This window comes from Phoca vitulina, unplaced genomic scaffold, assembly GCF_004348235.1.
Source record: "Phoca vitulina isolate PV1807 unplaced genomic scaffold, GSC_HSeal_1.0 scaffold18, whole genome shotgun sequence".
In the NCBI taxonomy this organism is placed as follows: domain Eukaryota; kingdom Metazoa; phylum Chordata; class Mammalia; order Carnivora; family Phocidae; genus Phoca; species Phoca vitulina.
Genome location: NW_022589721.1, coordinates 32,058,594 through 32,078,553, shown reverse-complemented (window position 1 = coordinate 32,078,553; position 19,960 = coordinate 32,058,594). Strand labels below are relative to the sequence as shown.

Here is a 19,960-nt window from a genome sequence, read left to right as displayed (position 1 = left end):
TTTTACTAAAGCAAAATCATTAGAACTCTTAGTTGTAGGTTGCTAATGCAAAATCACGAAGCTGCTGCTCTAGAAAGCTTTGAGACGTTTAGCTAATTACTGTAACTTGGATTTTTATGGACGGGGCAACCAAGTCTCACAAGTTCAGCAGCTTGCTTGAGGGTCCATGGCTGGGGGCGGAACACAGGCAACTGTAACAGCAAAGCTGTTTGCCGAGCACAGGCTGTGCTGGGGGGGGTGGAGAAGGCAGGTTCCGCCTTCCGCGAGCTGACAGTTTCGCGGTAAAGCTAGACCTTCGGCGGTGGGGTGCGTGAGAAAAGGGGGATGGGGAGCAAGTGGCACATGGATTGAAGCTAGTTCGGTGGTGGTGGAGGGTGTGGGGTCCGGGGCTGTCTGAGGCAGTGAGGTTCAAGCTGGGATGGGAAGGTTGGATAGGAGATAGCCAGGAGAGGAGGAGGTGGGACCCGAGCGTTCCAGGAAGATGGCTCAGCAGGAGCGAGTCTGAAATCAGAGAGAGCACATTCCCTGGAAGGAGCCGGACCATGTGGAGACAGCCTGGAGTAGGAGCGTGAGAGAGGGGGCCCGAGTCAGAGCTGGAGGTCTTGTTGGCCAGGGGAAGGGTTTGCAGTTTATTCTAAGCACAGTAGGTTTTAGAGGAAAGGCCTTATAAGCACGGGAATGATACGATCCCATTTGTCTCGAGTAGGGAGGAGTGATGTGGGGGTCGGGTGGGCAGTACGGATGCTTCCACCTGAGTGTGGGACTGCCGAAGGGAGAGAGGGAGCGGACGGTACACACGTGTGGGTGGTACCAAGGGAACGACGGGGGACTGCGGGGGAGGGTCAGCTGGACCGCCGCCAGGCTCTGGCTCGGTGCTGCTCGTCCTGTGCTCCGAGGGGAAGCTGCGGAGGACGCTTGGGGGAGAGGTGATAGGTTCAGTGGTGGTTGTAGTGAAAGGCCTGTTGGATATGTGGGCCTGGGGCTCAGGCAAGAGGAAGGGTAGTGGCTGGGAGAGGGGAGAGAGACTAGAGTCATTTTATGTTGTGAACACAAAAAATATGAGTAAGAAGACGCTCAGGCTTCTGCATCCAGATTTAATACATTTTAATACTTTGCCATATTGACTAGAGATTCTTAGTTTTCAAAATAGGAATAAATAGAAACAAAATTGGAGCTAATGAACGTCTTTGGGTTGGTGTGTATCCTTCTACTTTTTTTGATACCTCCTATGTTATAGCCATAATCTATAAAATGATAAATATTTTAGCATACACTTAAGCACAGGGGCTCTGGCTTTACTCCCTTGGGCAGGTGATGTGGCCGCTCTGTGCCTCCTTCCCTCTCCTGGGAAGCACCTCACTGTCCCTCAGGCCCCTCGTCACAGTGATTCCACGGCACAGACGGGCAGGGAGGCTGCTGGAGCGAGTAAGACACCGAAGGGAGAGACAAAAACAGAGGAAAGCCAATCAACCCAGTACAAACAAATAAACCACAAAGAAAAATCCTGCAGCATTTGGGACATTTAGTGTAAGGGAAACAGCACCACAGAGACTTGGAATGTGGAGTGGCGGTCACTCGGTGGCCTGAGCGGTTTGCTCGTGAGGGGAAGCCACTTCGTAGGCAGGCTGGGGCCAGACCTTGTGAGTGGGGAGACCCTGGGCTCATCAGGTGTGTGTGGGGGGTCCTCCTGGGAGTTCACGCTGCGGGGTCCTGCAGGTCTGGAGGGCAGTCAGACGGGCTTGGGCTCACGCCCTGTCTTTGCCCCTAATTAGCTGCGGAGCCTTCAGCAAGATCACTCCGCCCCTCTCTTAACGTCTTGGAATGTGAGATGGTAGGATGGCGAGCTTTCCTGGCCGTGGGAAGGATTGGTTTAGATGAGACGCGCTTGTCCAGGACTGACATGGTTTCTGCCCTGCGGCAGCTCTGCAAGTGTCACAGTCGGGGGGGTGGGGTGGGGGGGCACCGAGAAGGCCTGAAGCCACGGGACTGCGTGGGGGGGGCGCAGGAGGCCTCGAGGCCCCAACACCCCCGGGGCCGTGAGCTAGGGCTGTTGCAGGTGCACGTGGAAGGTTTTGTTCCTGGGATGCTGTCCTTACAGTGCGGGCACAAATGCACATCTTTTATTTCTTATTTTTTTATTTAAACTTTTTTTTAAAAGATTTTATTCATTTATTTGACAGAGACAGACACAGCAAGAGAGGGAACACAAGCAGGGGGAGTGGGAGAGGGAGAAGCAGGCTTCCCGCGGATTTTTTGTTTTTTGGGGCCTGAGTTTGAGAAGTTCTTTATAAAATTTGGATACCAGCCCTTTATCTGATAAGACATTTGCAAATATCTTCTCCCATCCTGAAGGTTACCATTTAGTTTTGTCAACTATTTTCTTTGCTGTGCAGAACGTTTTTATCCTGACGAAGTCCCAATAGTTCATTTTTGCTTTTGTTTCCCTTGCCTCTGGTGACAGGTCTAGCAAGAAGTTGCTGCGGCCGAGGTCAAAGAGGTTGCTGCCTGTGTTCTCCTCTAGGATTTTGGTGGTTTCCTGCCTCACATTTAAGTCTTTCACCCATTCTGAATTTATTTTTGAAGTATTGTAATCTTTTATAAAATAAACTATTTTTACAGGAAATGATAGGTGACAGTAAGAGAAAGTGGTAGTAAGAAACTGTTTGAAAAACCTGGACAAAGCCCCGTACCCTAGCAGCTGCAAGAGCATCATTAGGACCGGTGTATGTCCATCCCACACTGAGGTCTGCCGTACACCTTGACGTTCAGGAATGATTCTGGGCCATTTAAGGACATTTTGGCTCATGATGCTCTTGACTAGAATCTGTGACCTCTTTGTCTCTGGTTAATTTTCTCTTCAAAGCCATTGAAATTTTTTGCAGGCTACTCTGTTCAGATATAAGAATAGCCTCTTTAAACTTCTTGCTGCAGTTCCTTAATGAAGCTGTTGCTAAGGAAACCCAGCAAAAGCTGGTAGATATGCACATGATAATTGTAACCTCGGAACTTTATGTCAGATTAAGCTCAAAATCAGAGGGATGGGGAGATTCAGGAAAGGCTTTTTACAATAGAGGGGAGAAGTGTGAAGATACAGCCTAGGTAAGACTCAGACGTGTCAGTTCCCGCAGCAGGGCACCCGGCTTTCAGGACGGTGTGAGGGGAGTTCATAGTTCTCCAAAGAAAGAAACAGTTGCGTGGGGAGGGAGGGAGGTCGAGTTCCTTACTGAGAAGGGAAAGGAGGGGGACGGAGAAATGTCTGGTTGAACAAGATATGGCGTGGCGTTCTGGTACTTAGGAGAGGGGTTTAGTGGGGAGCAGGCCTAGAAGGAGATCTGCAGGACAGAAGTCAGAGCTGTGGGGAGCAGACGGGGGTGGGCCTGGGCCGCCAGCCGTGCTCCAGCTGAGGTGCTCCAGCTGAGGTGCTCCAGCTGAGGTGCTGCCGGAAGCCCCAGCGTCTGGCCCAGTCCTGGCCTTGGAGCCCAGCGCGCTGACGGGAGGGGGGGTGCTGGGAGCAGGCGGCCCACGCAGCCCGCGGGAGCCGTGCGGTTAGCACAGGTGCTCCGGGATGGGAAGGCCGGTTCGGGACTCGCTGCTTGGGGCGAGCTGCCGGTGCTGCTGCAGGTCTTCCTGCCGGGCGCACGGGGGCACGGGGGCACGGGGCACGGGGGCTCGTGGTCTCTTACTCCTGCCTCAGCTCTCGGAGGCTGCAGTCGCCCTTATGGAAGTACACCTCCTTCGCCGCCCGCATTTTCCTGATTTCCATCCGTTTGTTCCATCCTCAGTTTCTCCCCACCCTCATTTTTATCTTTTTGTTGCTATTGTTGCTAAATTGCGTTTAAAAGTTGATTTAGATTTTTTTTTTAGAATGAGGCTGAATGTAAATAAATGCATAAACAGAATCACAGACACTGCCTTTTGAAATTCTAAGCTGCTTACTCTAGTAGTTACTTAAAAATGGAACTGAATATTAAAGTGATACATTTTAAATAACCAGTTTGGTAATGCACACCGAGTCCAGAGCCGGGGCCGTGGGGTGTCTGTAGTCCCCCGGCCAAGCACGCTTGTTGGGGAGCAGGCCCTCCCCAACATGTGTCTGGTGGCCGTGAGGAGACCGCTGTGGGGAGTGCGGTGCTCAGGACCGCGTGCGGGCCTGCGAGGCCTTGTACCAGGAGCACTATGTGCGTGTCCGCATCTCATCCTTAAAGCCCTCCTGTGAGGACTTTACACTTTATTTTGAAAGATTTCAAGTCTTCAGAAGAGTCACGAGAGTAGTACAATGAACACGTGTGTACTTTTCACCTAAAAGGACAGTATTTATCTTTTTGGGTCTGGCTGACTCACTGACCATGACGTTTGCAAGGTTCCTCCATGTGGTGGCAGGAATCAGTACTTCCTCCTTTTCCACGGCTGGTTAACAGCCGTGGATATGCCACACTTTGTTTATTCTATCATTGGTTGACGGAAATTGGGTCGTTTCCACCTCCGGCTGTTTCTGAATAAAGTTGCTGTGAACAGTGATGTGCAAGTTTTTGTGAGGACATACGTTTCCAGTTCTGTTGGGCATGTGTACCTAGGAGTGGCGTGGCTGGGTCATCCCGTGGCTCTGTCTGACCGTCTGCAGAACCACCAGCCTGTTTGGCAGAGCAGCTGCCCGCTTCCCACAAAACCCCTCTCCTGTGGACGGCAGTGCGTGAGAGGTCCCACGTCTTCACCCCCGCACGGATGCCCGCTGTTGTCCATCTTTTCGTTGTAACCATCCTGCTGGCTGTGAAATGTCTCATTGTGGTTTAAGTTTTCATTTCCCTGATGGCTGATGATGTGCTTATTGGCCATTTGTATATGCATGCAAATTCTTTGCCAGTTTTTAAATTGGGTTTTGTTTTCTTTTTATTGTTCCGTTGTTAAGAGTTTGCTATATATCCTGGATACTCGTCTCTTATCAGATACACGCTTTGCAAAAATGTTCTCCCTTTCTGGGGGTGGTCATTTCACTTTCTTGATGATGTCCTTTGCAGCACAGAAGTTTTTAATTTTAATGAAGTCAGTTTATCTATTGTTTCTTTTATCACTCATGTTCTTAGTATTGCATCTTGGAAACCATAGCCTAATCCAATGTCACGAAGATTTACTGTTTTCTTGTAGGAAGTTTATAGGTTTAGTTTGTACCTTTAGGTGTTTGATCCATTTTGAGTTAATTTCTATCATATGCAGTTGGGTTCATGTTCATTCTGTTGAAGGCAGAGACCCATTTGTCCCAGCACTGTGTTGTGCAGACATTCTTCTCCCACTGAGTGGTCCTGGCATCCTTGTGGAAAATTAATTGGCTGTACATGTAAGGTTTGATTTTTAATTCTGTTCCATTGATTTATATCCATACTTAACGCCAGTACCGTACTGATCAGATTATGGTAGCTTTGTAGTAAGTTTTGAAGTTGGGAAGTGTGAGTCCTCAAATTTTGCTCTTCTTTTTCAAGATTGTGTTGGCTATTCTGGGTCCCTTGAACTTCTGTGTGAATTTTGGGATCCGTGTGTCAATTTCTCTAAGGAAGCCAGCTGGGATTTTGATAGGGATTGAGCTGAATCTGTAGGTCAGTTTGGGGAGTTTTGGTGTCTTAATATTGTCTTCTATCCCATGAACCTGAGGTGTCTTCCATATATTTAGGTCTCTTACAATTTCTTTCATTGATCTCTTATTGTTTTCAGTGTATAAGTCTTATACATTTTTGTTAAATTTATCTCATTATTTCATTCTTTTTAATGCTATTGTAAACGAAAAGGCTTTGTTTCCTGAGGGCAGGACTATGTATCATTTATCTGTGTATTCCTAAGATTTTATTTAGTAGGTGCCAGATCTATATTTGTTAAATGAATCTATTCATAACAGTCTCTCTCTTCCCATTTTATAAACGAGAAACCCAGCTTCAGGTTATGCTACCTGAACACACACGTGAGAGTGAGAAACCAGATCCTGGGGTGGGGCACAGTGTGGATGATACTGGGATCCTATTCAGGATGGATTCATCTTAATTTCTTTAAAAAAATCCCTTCGGGTGTATTTAGTCAGATGCTTTAAGTCAGATGTGTAGAGTAGCTAGGGCTATCAGTTTCAAAATAAATTTCTAGTAAGAGTGCTGTACTCGAAGCCTTATTTGTATGACTCTTTGAAGAGGATCATGTTTAGGGAGCTTGGCTAATTAGCACTTGTGTTTATTAAATACCTACAGCTGTAAGTGATGGAGCAGCGCTCATGAGAATGAGGGAACTGTCCCCCAGGGTGGTGTTCCTGCAGTTGTGACCAGAGCCAACTCTTGACATGGTCTAGCTTGCTCGTCATGACCCCTGCAGTGAGCTTACTAAATACTTTGCCAGTCATCTGTTGAAACAGAGCCACAAGCACTGATGAAGGTTCAATGAAGGGAAGTCCTAAAGAACAAGATTGAGGTTCATCCTCTGAAAGCATTTTTCTGAGAGTCGGTGTTGGATCCGCGTCGAAGAGGGTGGCAGTGGAGTCCGCTGTTTGAGATTTATAGGGTAGAGTACTCCTGCATGGGAGCCCAGGGTTATACAAAATTCAAATTCTAGTCCAAGGGAATAGCAAGTGGCAAGCCCCATGGTGGGAGGGAGCATGGCTGCTTAGGGGCTGAGGCACACGGGGCCGGGCAGGCAGGTGTGCGTGAGGCGCGCCGGGGAGGTAGCAGGAACGGACTGCGCAGGCTTTGTCGGCTGTGTGCAGTCTCCCTTAGGCTTTATCCTGAGAGCGGTGTCCAGCCGCTGGGGATTTTAAGCAAGGGCGTACAGTGCTATAAAGGATCACTCTTCTGGCAGCCTGTGGAAGGCTGGGCAGTAGGTGACGGGATGGCGTAGAGGAGGCGGCTTTGAGGTTTGGCAGTCAAGTGGGTCTTCATCCTAGCTCTACCACTTAGTAGCTGTGTGACTCGCACGGCTCACTTAAGGAAACAGAACTTCTCTAATCAGTTGGACTGCTAATGCCCCGACTTCCCAGGATTGTTATGAGGTTTCAGTGAGATAACAGGTCTGCAGTGTGCAGCACGGTTCCCGGCTCAGCGTTAAGTGTTCCTGAGCAGCTCTTAGGGAGGTTGTGCGCAGGTGGAGGTTGACGTGCTTTCGGAGCATCTCAGTCAAGTGTCACCGGTGAGCGGGATTCACCGAGGAGGTCTGTCCCCGAGCTGAGCATTTTCATAAAATCCTTGACTCTGAGGACCCCACAACATTGATCCCTGAAAGTGAAGACATACTTTATAACACAGGTGGACAGTATTAGCATTTCTGTCATTGAAACTCATTGTTCTTTTTTTTTAAAGATTTTATTTATTTAAGAGAAAGGGAGAGAGCGAGAGCGCGCACGAGCTGGGGGGGTGGTGGGGCAGAGGGAGAGAGTCTTAAGCGGACTCCATGCTGAGTGGGGAGCCCAACACAGGGCTCGATCCCACGACCCTGAGATCACGACCTGAGCTGAAGCCAAGAGTCAGATGCTCAACCGACTGAGCCACCCAGGCGCCCCCATATCTCTTTATCACTTATTTCACTAACTAGATACTTACTGAGCACTCACTTTGTACAGCCCTCGCCTGGACTCAGGTTACACAATTCAGAGCCAGCAAATCTGCCTTTTTTCCAGGAAGGAGGCCCATGTTGTTGGTAGCCTTCTGTAATTTGCCTAACTTACAATTCCAGTTTTTGCTTTAATTGATTCTATTTTATGTTGGTTGTTTCCTGAAAAGAAAGACATCTTATCTCATTGTCATGTTCAGATCAGGTATTTCTAAGAATTGCTGATTTCATCTGTAGTCTATGTATTTTATTAACCTTGTAGATGGTTTTCTCATTTTTTGGCTTTGCCCCTTTGTTTATTTTGTAGCCTCTCTAAGTCTCTATCCTATTTGGGCTCTTAATTATTGTTTTAATTAAAAAATGTTAGTAGAAAAAAATATCAAATAATGTGTAAGTTCAGAAGATAACTAGTGTATTTTCTGTTTTGGCAATATCATGGTCTAGCAACTCTCAAAAACCCTCTTTGCATGTGTTCCTTAAAAATGCTGATTAAGGGGCACCTGGGTGGCTCAGTCATTAAGCGTCTGCCTTCGGCTCAGGTCACGATCCCGGGGTTCTGGGATCGAGCCCCGCGTCGGGCTCCCTGCTCGGTGGGGAGCCTGCTTTTCCCTCTCCCTCTGCTCCCCCTACTCGCTCTTGCTCCTGCTCTCTCTCAAGTAAACAAATAAAATCTTTAAAAAAATGCTGATTAAAAAATAAAACTTTTTTCCCCAGTTTTTCAAAATGTATAGCAGGAAAGTAAGAGGAAATCCTCAGGGGCCAAAACAACTAGAAAGCACAAATCCTGGAAGTTAAGTGAGCCTCAGAAGCCAGCGAATGCCACCTAGCTCTGGGAACACAGTTCCAGCAGCCCATATAGGAGGGACAGGCGATAAACCTTTGGCCTGCCCCCACTGGGAATTGGATGGCAGACCCATGTGTAAAGCCGAGACCGCCCCCAAGCCATATTTAATGGAAGGGTGAACTGGAAAAAAAAAAAAATCCCACTACTCAAAGCAAGAAAATAGGGAAATTCTGAATCTTGTTGGAAGGAAAAAAGCAACCCAAACTGAGGATTTAATTTAAAGTTCCTGGCATGAGAGTGACCACAAACTCCTGGCAGAAATATATAAATCCTCCTGGAATGAGAAATTGTGTTTTGAATGAATCAATGAACAGTCAATACAAAAAGGTCCTCAGAGGGTTTTGAATCACGATGTTGGATCCTGAACATACCAACATTGCCTTTCTCCCAAGGTCTCATTTAAATATCCAAAAAGATTTTTTATTTTTTTAAAATTTTAAAAAAGATTTTATTTATTTATTTGACAGAGAGAGACACAGCGAGAGAGGGGACACAAGCAGGGGCAGAGGGAGAGGGACAAGCAGAGTCCCCGCTGAGCAGGGAGCCCGACGTGGGGCTCGATCCCAGGACCCTGGGATCATGACCTGAGCCGAAGGCAGACGCTTAACAACAGCCACCCAGGCGCCCCCAAAAAGATTTTTTAAAGGAAAGAGCCATGTTGATAATTATATCCATTGATATTATAATATGCTAGGAACTCAGAGGTGAATATGGAGTAGTCTCCTCTTTTATGGGGCTCGTGTTCTATTTGAGGAGACAGATCTGTTTTGTGAGCTTGGTGGAGGGAGGTGTTAATACAGTCAGGCAGGGGAGGGTATGAAGAAAGTGATGATGGGTGGGCGGCAGTTGGGCTGTGTACAGTCTTATTTAACTGGCTTTTAGTTTCAGGCTCCATGAGTTGTCATTGGGGGGAATAGATTTTATGGAGAATATACTTAAAAAAACTCAGGACTCTTTAGAATTAGAAAATGAACGCTAAGAAAGACATAGTCAAAGTTTGTGCAGTCCTCAAACCACAGCTCAGCTTGCTTGCTCACTAAATCTGAAGATGGTAAAAGTAGGCAGGACTTCTTGAGGCCAGAGGACTTGGTTTCTAAGATCATCCAAGAATGAATCCAAGGCTACCAGGAGGAGCAGGAGTCAGGCTTTGGCTTTGCTCTGCCGCTTCGGGTGTGTGCTGACCAAGGGTGTTGATTGTTCTTAAAGTTTCATCTCTCTTTAATGTTTGTCAAGGTGTTGAGCACAAGATGTGTACACCTGCTCTAGGAGCCTTTTAGGTACCAGCCTAAGAGTGGGGGCACAACTGCCCCTCCGTCATCCATCCCTCCATCCATCTTCTATGGCGCTGGGAACTCAGCAGAGTGATTCCTTGTCGGCTTGTCTGTCTCCTCCATGACCTTGTCAACCATCGAGGGAACAGGTCTTATGTAACTTTGTTTTGTTTTTAATCCTTTCCCTTTGAATGATTAAAACCAAAAATGGATCCAGTTACTTTAGCAGATGCTTTTTAAAGAAAGGTCCTTGGTACAAGCCTGGTAACCCTGCTTTGGGATGTAGGGAAGAGAGTTACATTCTTTCCTTTCCAAACTGTTTTGACACACATATATGGAAATTTGTGTAATTTTGAATATATATTTTCTCTCTGTATAATCACGGCTAGAAATAAATGTGGGTAGAAACAGAATGTGTTTCCCACACTTGAGCATGTGCGGTCTCCGCGGTTCTCTGCCCTGTTTCACAGTCGTTGCTGGTGTGTGCTGTCGCCAGCCCATCTCTCAGTGACCGCCACAGCCTTGTTCCTCAGGTCACGGCAAGTGCCCATGTTTGAGAAGGCTAAAGGCTGGTGAGGCATTTTCGGGAGCATCTCTGGCTGGCTAATTTTGGGTTAACACTGGTGACATCAAAGGCATTAATTAACAATGGTATTTCTCGTTTCTTGAACACTCATCGGGAGCTTTAAGCTATGCTGACCATACATGTTATCTCATTTAGTCTTTCCAACAATCATGATTAGATTTTATTATCCTTATTAATAAGGAAAGTACCAGAGCTAGTAATGTCCAGATTTGGGACTGGCACTTGGGTCTTTCTGATTCCTATGTCTCTGCATCCTTCCAGATAGCCAGGAGACTCTTCCTAAGTCTGAGTTTCCTGCTAATATTACTGCTTTGTTTCTAGTGGAATAAAGCAGGTGTGAACTTACTTTCCAGTTGGAAAAGGAATAGTGAATTAACAATCGAGTTCCTCAGAGTTCATCTTAGGAGTAAAGCTACTTGTCTTGAGTAATCTTTTTTTTTTTTTTTTTTTTAAAGATTTTATTTATTTATTTATTTGAGAGAGAGTGAATGAGAGAGAGAGTGCACACATGAGAGGGGGGAGGGTCAGAGGGAGAAGCAGACTCCCTGCTGAGCAGGGAGCCCGATGCGGGACTCGATCCCGGGACTCCAGGATCATGACCTGAGCCGAAGGCAGTCGCTTAACCAACTGAGCCACCCAGGCATCCCTGTCTTGAGTAATCTTTGAGTTACTTTCCACTTGGAGCTTCCTGTGAACGTCTGGGCCCTGGTGGGCTCGGCCTTCGTGGCTGCACAGCCTATTGAAAAGTTAGAACAAAGATGTTTTGATTAATATTCCCTAAAAGAGCAGTGGATTGGAAATAAGTTTGGGAATTTGATTTCATCTCAAAATTTTGTAAGGATCTTGGCCTAAAATTTTGCCTGGGACTCTTTCATATTCCCCAGATTTTGTGCTGTGGGTGTCTATGCTGACCTAACATGGCTTTGTCCTGAGGCTCACAGGCCCATGGCCAATGAGGAGCTTTTCAGTTAAGTGTTTTCCTGGGGCTCTGAAGCACTTGTGCCCAAGATTTTTCCATTAAGAATCTTTTCTGGGGCTTGGAGTGATTGCAATTCCACTTATAATGTAGTGTTTATCATTTGGTTTCTCGTTATATTCAAATGATGGAAGAAGAACGAAAGAGTATATTACTGATCAGAGTATTCCAATCTTTCATCTTTAATAGCGTCCATGAAAGAATCAGTGGGAACTCTGATGGACTGGAGGCCAAGTCTAGTGATCTTTATTTTATTTTATTTTTATTTTTTTATTTTTTTTAAAGATTTTTTATTTATTTATTTGACAGAGAGAGACACAGCGAGAGAGGGAACACAAGCAGGGGGAGTGGGAGAAGGAGAAGCAGGCTTCCCGCTGAGCAAGGGCCCAATGCAGGGCTCAATCCCAGGACCCTGGGATCATGACCTGAGCCGAAGGCAGATGCTTACCGACTGAGCCACCCAGGCGCCCCTAGTGATCTTTATTTTAGATGGTGGCCTCATTGAGGGTACTGGCTATAACCACTAATATTTTTACCTTCCCCAGTATCTTTTTCCATATTTAAAACCAAAGGGTACAGTTGACGGTCTGAGAGTTTCCAAGTATGTGATAAAAGCATTAAGTACTCCTGCCTCTTCTGTGTAGACCTCCTCAGTCCTCTGCTCCTGGCTGCATCTCACTGCACTGGAATTTCTCTACAACTGGTACTGTGTGCAAAGAGAGCAAAGACTGTGTCCCTTTGAAATTTGCATATGCACGGATCCTAGACCTAATCATAAAGCTTCTATAAGAAGACATAGGAAAATATGTTCGGGACTTTGGGGTAAACAGAAGTCCCTTAGGCAAGGGCACAGAAAACATTAACCATAAAAGAAAAATAAATTGAACTACTTTACAATTGGTAAAATTGATAAACTGAACTCCTTCACAATTTCTGCTTATCAAAAGGCTTCTTTTGGAAAATAAATGGACAGCAGACTGGGAAAATATGACATTAAGAATATGTTAAGAACGCCTATGACTCAGTAATAAGACAAATGATCTAATTTAAGAAATGACCAGAAAATTTGAACAAATACTTTATGATGGAAGATAGAGAGGTGGCCAGTAATCATATGAAAAAATTCTAGCGTCATTAGTTATCAGGTAAATGCAAATTAAAGCCACCAGAATGGCTAAAATGGAAAAGACTGATAACATCAAATGTTGGTGAGCATGTGGAGCAACAGTAATGCTCATACATTACTGATTTGAGTATAAAGTGATGCTTCCACTTTAGAGAGGGAACGTACCTCAGCATAATTAAGGCCACGTGTGACACCTCCACAGTGAATATCATGTGGTTGAAAAGCTGAAAGCTTTTCCTCTAAGATCAGGAACAAGACAAAGATGTCCACTGTTACCACTTTCATTCCACATAGTATTAGAAGTCGTAGCCATAGCAGTCAGACAAGAAAAAGAAATAAAAGGCATCCACGTTTGTAAGGAAGAAGTAAAGCTGTCACTACTTGCAGATGACATGGTCCTATATAGAGAAAACCCTAAAGATGCCACCAAAAAACTATTAGAACTAATAACTGAATTCAGTGAAGTTGTGGGATATGAAGTCAATATATAGAAATCTCTTGTGTATCTATACACTAATAATGAAATAACAGAAACGAAGATGAAATAAACAACCCCGTTTACAATTGCATCAGAAGAATAAAATACCTAGGAATAAACTTAACTGAGAGGTGAAAGATCTGTACTGTGAAAACTGATGATTGAAATTGAAGACAAAACAAATAAATGGAGAGAGATTCCATGCTCATGGGTTAGAAGAATTAATATTGTTAAAATGTCCATACTACCCAGAGTGATGTACAGATTCAAACAGTTCCTATTAAAATATCAGAACTAGAACAAAAAAATCCTAAAGTTTGTATGGAACCACGAAAGACCCTGAATAGCCAAAGCAATCTGGAGAAAAAAGAACAAAGCTGGAGGTATTACAACTCCTGGACTCCCAACTATCCTACAAAGCTATAGTAATCAGAACAGTATAGTACTGGCACGAAAATAGACATAATAGATCAATGGAACAGGATAGAGAGCCCAGAAATAAACCCACAATTATATGGTCAATTAATCTATGACCAAAGAGGCCAAAATATACAATGGGGAAAAGACTGTCTCTTCCATAAATGGTATAGGGAAAGTGGATAGCTAGCTACATGCAAAAGAATGAAACTGAACCACATTCTTATATACCATACACACAAATTAAAAATGGATTAAATGTGAGACGGGAAGCCATGAAAATCCTAGATGAAAACATAGGCAGTCATCTCCTGGACATTAGCCTTAGTAGAGTTTTCTGGATCTGTCTCCCCAGGACGGTGGGTGTGGAGAAGGGGCATTGAGGAATGCAGGTTGGTTGTGGTCTGTGCTCACAGAGGTATCTGGGAAACATTTATTGCCCGGGCTCCCAGAGGGGGAGAACCACCTCCGTAAGCAGTGTGACCTTGAGCAGCGGGGGGGCTGGGGTGGTCCTTCTTGCCAGGGAGCTGTGGCACAGTGCGGGGGTGGTCATGCAGTAATTGGAGCACCCCCCCCCAAACTCAGGACTGCTCTCTGACACTCTGGGGTGTATGATTTTGCATAGATGTTCATTCATCTCTGAGCTTCAGATTTCCTTGTCTATGAGCCGGGGTGATTCATGGGATTATTGTAATGATGAAGTAAGGTGCGGTAACGTTGCTAGCACGGAAGAAACACAAGTTGTTATTACTACATCATGGGGTCGTGGAGAGAATTCAGTCAGGTCACGGATGAAGGAAAGCTGTTTATAAGCATGAAGGCTTAAGTCTAAATTAGGTGTTGTGATTATTGACAATTTGTTGTCCGGTTACGTGGTTCCACACATTCTCTGTTTTGAGCAGTTTTGTATTCGATGAAAGTCCCTGCCCAAATCCTAGCGTCTAGGGGAACTGTTGTTCTTTCTCTTTTATAAAGGAGCTAAAAGTAGACGTCATGTGGTATGTAGCAAATGTGTTTGTTCCAGAGAAGACAGGCCTTCCTAGCCAAGGGACAGGGCGAACTTGAAGAGGTGGGCCTCATAAAGGCTTTGGGACTTGCACGTCGCACTGCTTCCATGCTTTTCTTGGGAGTGTCATCACAGTGCACGGGTAGGCCTGGCCTTCCTCAGGGTTTCATCATGTCTGTTTTATGAAAAAGTTTTTTTATTTTTTAATTTTTTATGTGTTTCCTTTCTCAAAAGTTTTTTTACTCCTGTCCGTGCTTCAGCTTTCTGAAGAAGAGAAAATCCAGCGGTATAGCATCCTCTCTGAGCTCTACGAGCTGATTGGCTTCCACCGAAAGTCTGCGTTCTTCAAGCGCGTGGCCGCTATGCAGTGCGTGGCCCCGAGCATCTCGGAGCCAGGGTGGAGGGCCTGTTACAAGCTCCTCCTGGAGACGCTTCCTGGCTACAGTCTGTCGCTGGACCCCGAGGACTTCAGCAAAGGTACCGAAAGTCTCATTGCTGGAACTGAGATGTTGCTGGAATCCCATTACCTGTGCATTGTTCGCGCACTTCCTCTCCCAGTTAGACGGTGGGGTTCAAAGATGACGAAGCACCATCCTGCCCTTGGGTGTTTACACTACAGTTATGACAAAAAGTAGTGGTGCTTTGCTTGGGGGCTGGCGTCCTTTTGGCTGGTCCCTTTCCTGCCCCTGCTAGTCGTGATTGGAGTTAAGGGCAGAAAGAACTGGACCAGCCATGGGCACCTGTGGGATTCACAGTCAGTAGGCTCAGTGTCGTTGGTGGAGGAGCTGTTGGAGCTGTGGAGGTGGGTACGAGCTCACTTAGGCCACCTTCCCGGGAGGTTTTGTGGAGGGAGGTTAGTGCTTGGGAAGTGGGCAGAGTTTTTAAAGCAATTGCACGGTTGCTCTGTAGGGAGAGGATAAAGGGTATTGGGAAAGTTTCCAGTTGCACAGGGAATGGAATCCCCATTTACTGTGCTTCAGGGAGACTGGAGGCAAGGTCCCACTTGGTCTCCAGGTACCTTTTTATGGTATCCTGTGAATGTAACTCCAGGCTGGCTCCGGAGGGAGAGCAGGCCGCCGGGCTTTGTGCAGGTCACCCCAGGAGCTGTCTGATGTCTCCTGGGATGCATAACATCTGAGAGTCCAGAGTCGGAGGCCTTCTTCCGGGATGCTCTTCCTCGCTCCTCACTGTGGAGCTGCCAGCCGTCCTTCGGGTCTTGGCTGGCTGTCACTTCTGCAGGGAGGTCCCCTGTGGCCCCTCAGCCTATGCAGACTCCCTTGATTTTTCCTCTTTCTTTCTTTCTTTTTTTTTAAAGATTTTATTTATTTATTTTAGAGGGAGATAGAGAGTGAGCAAGAGTGTGTGCGTGAGCGGGGGAAGGGGCAGAGGGAGAGGGAGAGAGAGAACCCCCAGCAGGTCCCATGCCTAGTGTGGAACCTGATGCTGAGCCGCCCAGGCACCCCTTATTTTTACTCCTTCATCGAATCCTGTTGTTCTTCCTTATGGCACCCCTATAATTTGCAAGTGCATTTAAAAATCGGTTGAGGTTGGGGCACCTGGGTGGCTCACTCTTGATCTTGGCTCAGGTCATGATCTCGGGGTCTGCACTGGGTGTGGAGCCTCCTTAAAAAATAACCAATTGGAGTGATGATTTAATGCATCCCACGCCAGCCTGTGTGCCTACGAGAGCAGAGCCCCTGACTCTCCCCGTGGCCCCTGGGTGGCACATGGCAGGCGTCCCAGGAGCTACGTGGCACGTGGGACCGAACCCTAAAGAACAGCTGCAGCCTGGGTTGCCACTTGTCGAATAGAATTTCTTGGTCTTAATTTTTAAAGCAGACGAACAGAATGTTTCTTTTGCAAAATAAAGCAAGCACATCTCTGAGTGATTTGGTACTTTTTACTTAGCCTTCTGTTTTGGGAGGAGACATTTGCCATTGTTTTGTGAAAGAGGTGGAGAGAAGGTTAGGAAGTGAGATCAAATGAAGTACAGATGATAAATGTTGGCTGGCTGTGTTTTTAATAGGAAATAAAAATCACTTTAAACTCCATCTCCACTGTTGCTCTGGACCACTTCAAACATTTCTCAGAGAATTAAATAGAAATGTACTCAAAAACCCTGCACCTGTGAATAGAAGTAAATTGTATTCTCAGGACCCAAAATGTATTTCTGTTTCTCAAAATGAACATTTTCACTAGCTGGTCACAGAAAGTCAGGGCAGGTACACAAATACGGACTGTGTGTATTTGCCCCCTTAATGGGCTGCTGGTTATCACTTGAATCTGTTTGTGTTGCTGTATTTGAAGATTTAGGAATATGCTGTGCATGGAGATGAGCCTTTTCCCGAGTGAGGGACTCGGTCTTCCCTAGGAGCTCATACGAGAGAGAGACTGGCAGGGCAGGTGGATTTGCTTTAAGGGAATAGTCGTCATAAACTCTCAAATCAGGAACTTCTTGAATGCAAGAGTGTTGAAAATGTTATCACTTGGTCATATGTTGCGAATCTGGCTTACGAATAGAAGGAGTCAGGTTTTATTGGAGGAGCAATTTGAATCACATAGAAATTGTGACTTGTACACTAGCGTTAAGAAAACTTGTATTTATTCTTACCGTTGCCTGTGGTCGGAACGGTATCATCATGTATTTAAAAAAAAAAATCAACATGGTGATATTTGCCCAATATTAAGGTGAGAAAACCTTCTTGATACCGTAGTGTTGAGATTAGTTAAATTGGGTTATTTAGAATTCATGGCTTGGTTAGTCATGAAGTTGATTCCAGCTTCTTTTTTTTTTTTTTTTTTTTTTAAAGATTTTATTTATTTATTTGACAGAGAGAGACACAGCGAGAGAGGGAACACAAGCAGGGGGAGTGGGAGAGGGAGAAGCAGGCTTCCCGCCGAGCAGGGAGCCCGATGCGGGGCTCGATCCCAGGACGCTGGGATCATGACCTGAGCCGAAGGCAGACGCTTAACGACTGAGCCACCCAGGCGCCCCCCAGCTTCTTAATCCTTTTAAAAATCTCTTACTTCGTTTTGGCATTTGGTCTTAGCTTGTTTAGAAGATGAAAATACTGCAGGGACTTGTCTTTCTGTCCTTCCCTGTCATATGATAGGTGCCGCAGCTTTACGTTCCAAAAGGTTTTTGTAAGATAGGCTCTAGGATACAAGGTAGTTTTGGGGTGTGTGTGTGTAGGTTTGGTCACTTCCAAGAATTTAGATTTAAAAAGTTATTATGATGTAATTTAAATACATACAAATTAAAGAGAATAGTACAATGAGTCCATCATCACCCAGAGTAAGTGATTATCAAGACTTTGCCACATGGGCTTTATTTTTACCTTTTTTCCTTTTATTTGTTCTTTGTTGAATTATCTTAGGGCAGACCCCAGAAATCATGTCATTTTACCCTACATACTTCAGTTGGATGTCTGAAAAATAGGGGCACTGTGTTTCATCAGGCTTTCAACTTGACCCACATGCCTGTGAAGATGCAGTTGTGTGCTGGGCATCCCGCTAGGTGTTAAGGATACTTGGGTGCATAAGACACAATCCTGGCTCCGAGGGAAATTGAGGATTGTGGAAGGAATAAATACACAAGCTTGCACGTGCCTCACTGTACCTGCCGGATAAGGCCTGTGGGTCGGATTTTGTGCACGATGCAGCAGAAGTACACAAAAGAGCTGGCCAGCCGGTGGCGCAGGGCAGTGGGAGAGGAGTTCCGTAGGGCTGGGGCAGGAGGAGCCCCTGGTTGGAGTCTTCATCTTTCTGCCCAGCCCCCAGGGCCCCAGACACAGTACTGTGCTGTAACCTGTTTGTGTTAGAATCCTCTTATAGGGGTCTCCTTCATGAAGGATTTCAAGGTAGAGAATATTTAAAAGTAGTAATTGTTGCCAGAAGGGAGATGGAATAATAACTCGAAGAGTCTGTTGTCTTTATGTTTTAAAGATTTCATTTTTTTATTTAAGAGGGAGCACAAGTAGGGAATAGGCAGAGGGAGAGGCAGGCTCCCTGCTCAGCGGGGCTCGATCCCAGGACCCGGGGATCACGACCCGAGCTGAAGGCAGTCGCTTCACTGACTGAGCCCCCCAGGTGCCCCTAGATTCTGTGGTCTTAAAGAGGTACTTTTCACTGGCTGTGCAACCGACCCCCCACCTTAAATTTCAACCACGCTAATTTGTTTGGAGGGAGCAGCCACAAAAGTCTGTTGTTAACCGTTTTTCTAATTTAGCTATCTGCTTTTATGAGTTTTTCTTATACATTAAATTAAAAAAGCACATTTTTCTAGTGTCCTTGGTTGTTACTAATGAAGGCCCATCACATACCAGTATTTTTTTGAAAAAAAATTGTATATCTGTAACTCAAATACGTGCCATTGGAAACACAGTCTTTTGTTATAACCTTACTATAATGATCTCAAAGTGGTTATTTTTAAATTGTGTCTTTGCAGAAGAGAAAAAGTATTCCATAAAACATATCTTTTTATGGTATGAAAAAAACCTATCACTTACGAGTTCTTTCTGGAGAAAGTTAAACACAGGAAGTGTTTTTTCTTGCCCTTTGGGTTTGGTCATTGAGGCATCTGTCTTTAAATCACAAGTTTTATACTTACCGTTAAACGTATTTCCGAGGAAGGCTTGCGTCTGGTTCTGTTGCCAGCGCGCCCTCGTGGAGCCCTTTGAGGACACTTTGTGACTTCCATCACAGGTACGCACCGAGGCTGGGCTGCAGTCCAGATGCGCTTGCTTCACGAACTGGTCTACGCGTCCCGAAGAATGGGGAATCCTGCTCTTTCTGTCAGGCACTTGTCCTTCCTGTTGCAGACCATGCTGGACTTTTTGTCAGATCAAGGTGAGCGAATTCAGTGAACGAGAGCACCCTTCATGCTGGCCCGCGTAGACGCGAGCTTAGGTTCAGGTGGGTGGCGCTTCCCGGTCCTCCGCTGGTTAGGAGCCGCCGTGCTCCACCGTGTCCTCAGCTCCCCATGCTGCCCTTGCTGTCCTCCCGGGGGGCCTGATGCCGCTGTCCACCATGCCTTCTCCCCTCTCCTCCCCGGGCCCCCTCTGGCCCCTCTGCTGCTTCTGTCTCTCGGCCTCCTGCGCCGGCTCCCCTTCCCTTTGCCTACATTGTATACAACAGAAATGTGCAAGTGTAACATTTGTACAGAGCGGTGCACCATTCATTCAGTGAATTTTCACCAAGTGACCGCTTCTGTAAGTGGCAGCCAGATGGGAAATATACCCAGAACCCCGAGGACCCCGGTGTGCCCCCCAGGTACACTCCCCGCAAGAGCAGCTTCTTACTTTCACCACCAGAGATGCAGCTTGCCTGTGTTCGCACCGATGGCAGCGTGTGGTATCTCTGCCCGCGCGTCAGGCGACTCTCTCCTGGGCTCTCCTGGCCGTCATCTGCTCTTACTGTCACTGGGTGGCGTCTGCTTTTTGGGTTTCAGTCATGACCTGTTTGTTTCCAGCCCAGATTCCACGCTGGGCCCCAGACATGTTTATTTTGCCGCTTGCAGGACGTCTGCCTTTGCATGTCCCACAGGCACTAGAAAGTGAGCCCGTGCACAGTGGAACTCTGCGGCTTCCCCATCAGACCTCCCTCTGCGCCGGGGCCGCCCAGCCAGGCAGTGCGTGCTGCCCGCTGGGTTCCGTGGGACGCACTCTCTGCCCTGGAGATGAATG

The 19,960-nt window shown here is 46.3% G+C and overlaps 1 protein-coding gene across 5 annotated transcripts in view; it reads left to right on the top strand.

Annotated features, from left to right (window-relative positions):
- The window catches only part of TRAPPC9 (trafficking protein particle complex 9), a 542,203-nt gene that overhangs the window by 45,345 nt on the left and 476,898 nt on the right, over positions 1-19,960 (top strand). For all 5 annotated transcript variants that reach the window (XM_032415641.1, XM_032415640.1, XM_032415638.1 and 2 more), the window contains 2 exons: positions 14,537-14,753; positions 18,981-19,124. In XM_032415641.1, coding sequence (XP_032271532.1) covers positions 14,537-14,753; positions 18,981-19,124 — 361 coding nt within the window. The remainder of the gene's footprint in view (positions 1-14,536; positions 14,754-18,980; positions 19,125-19,960) is intronic.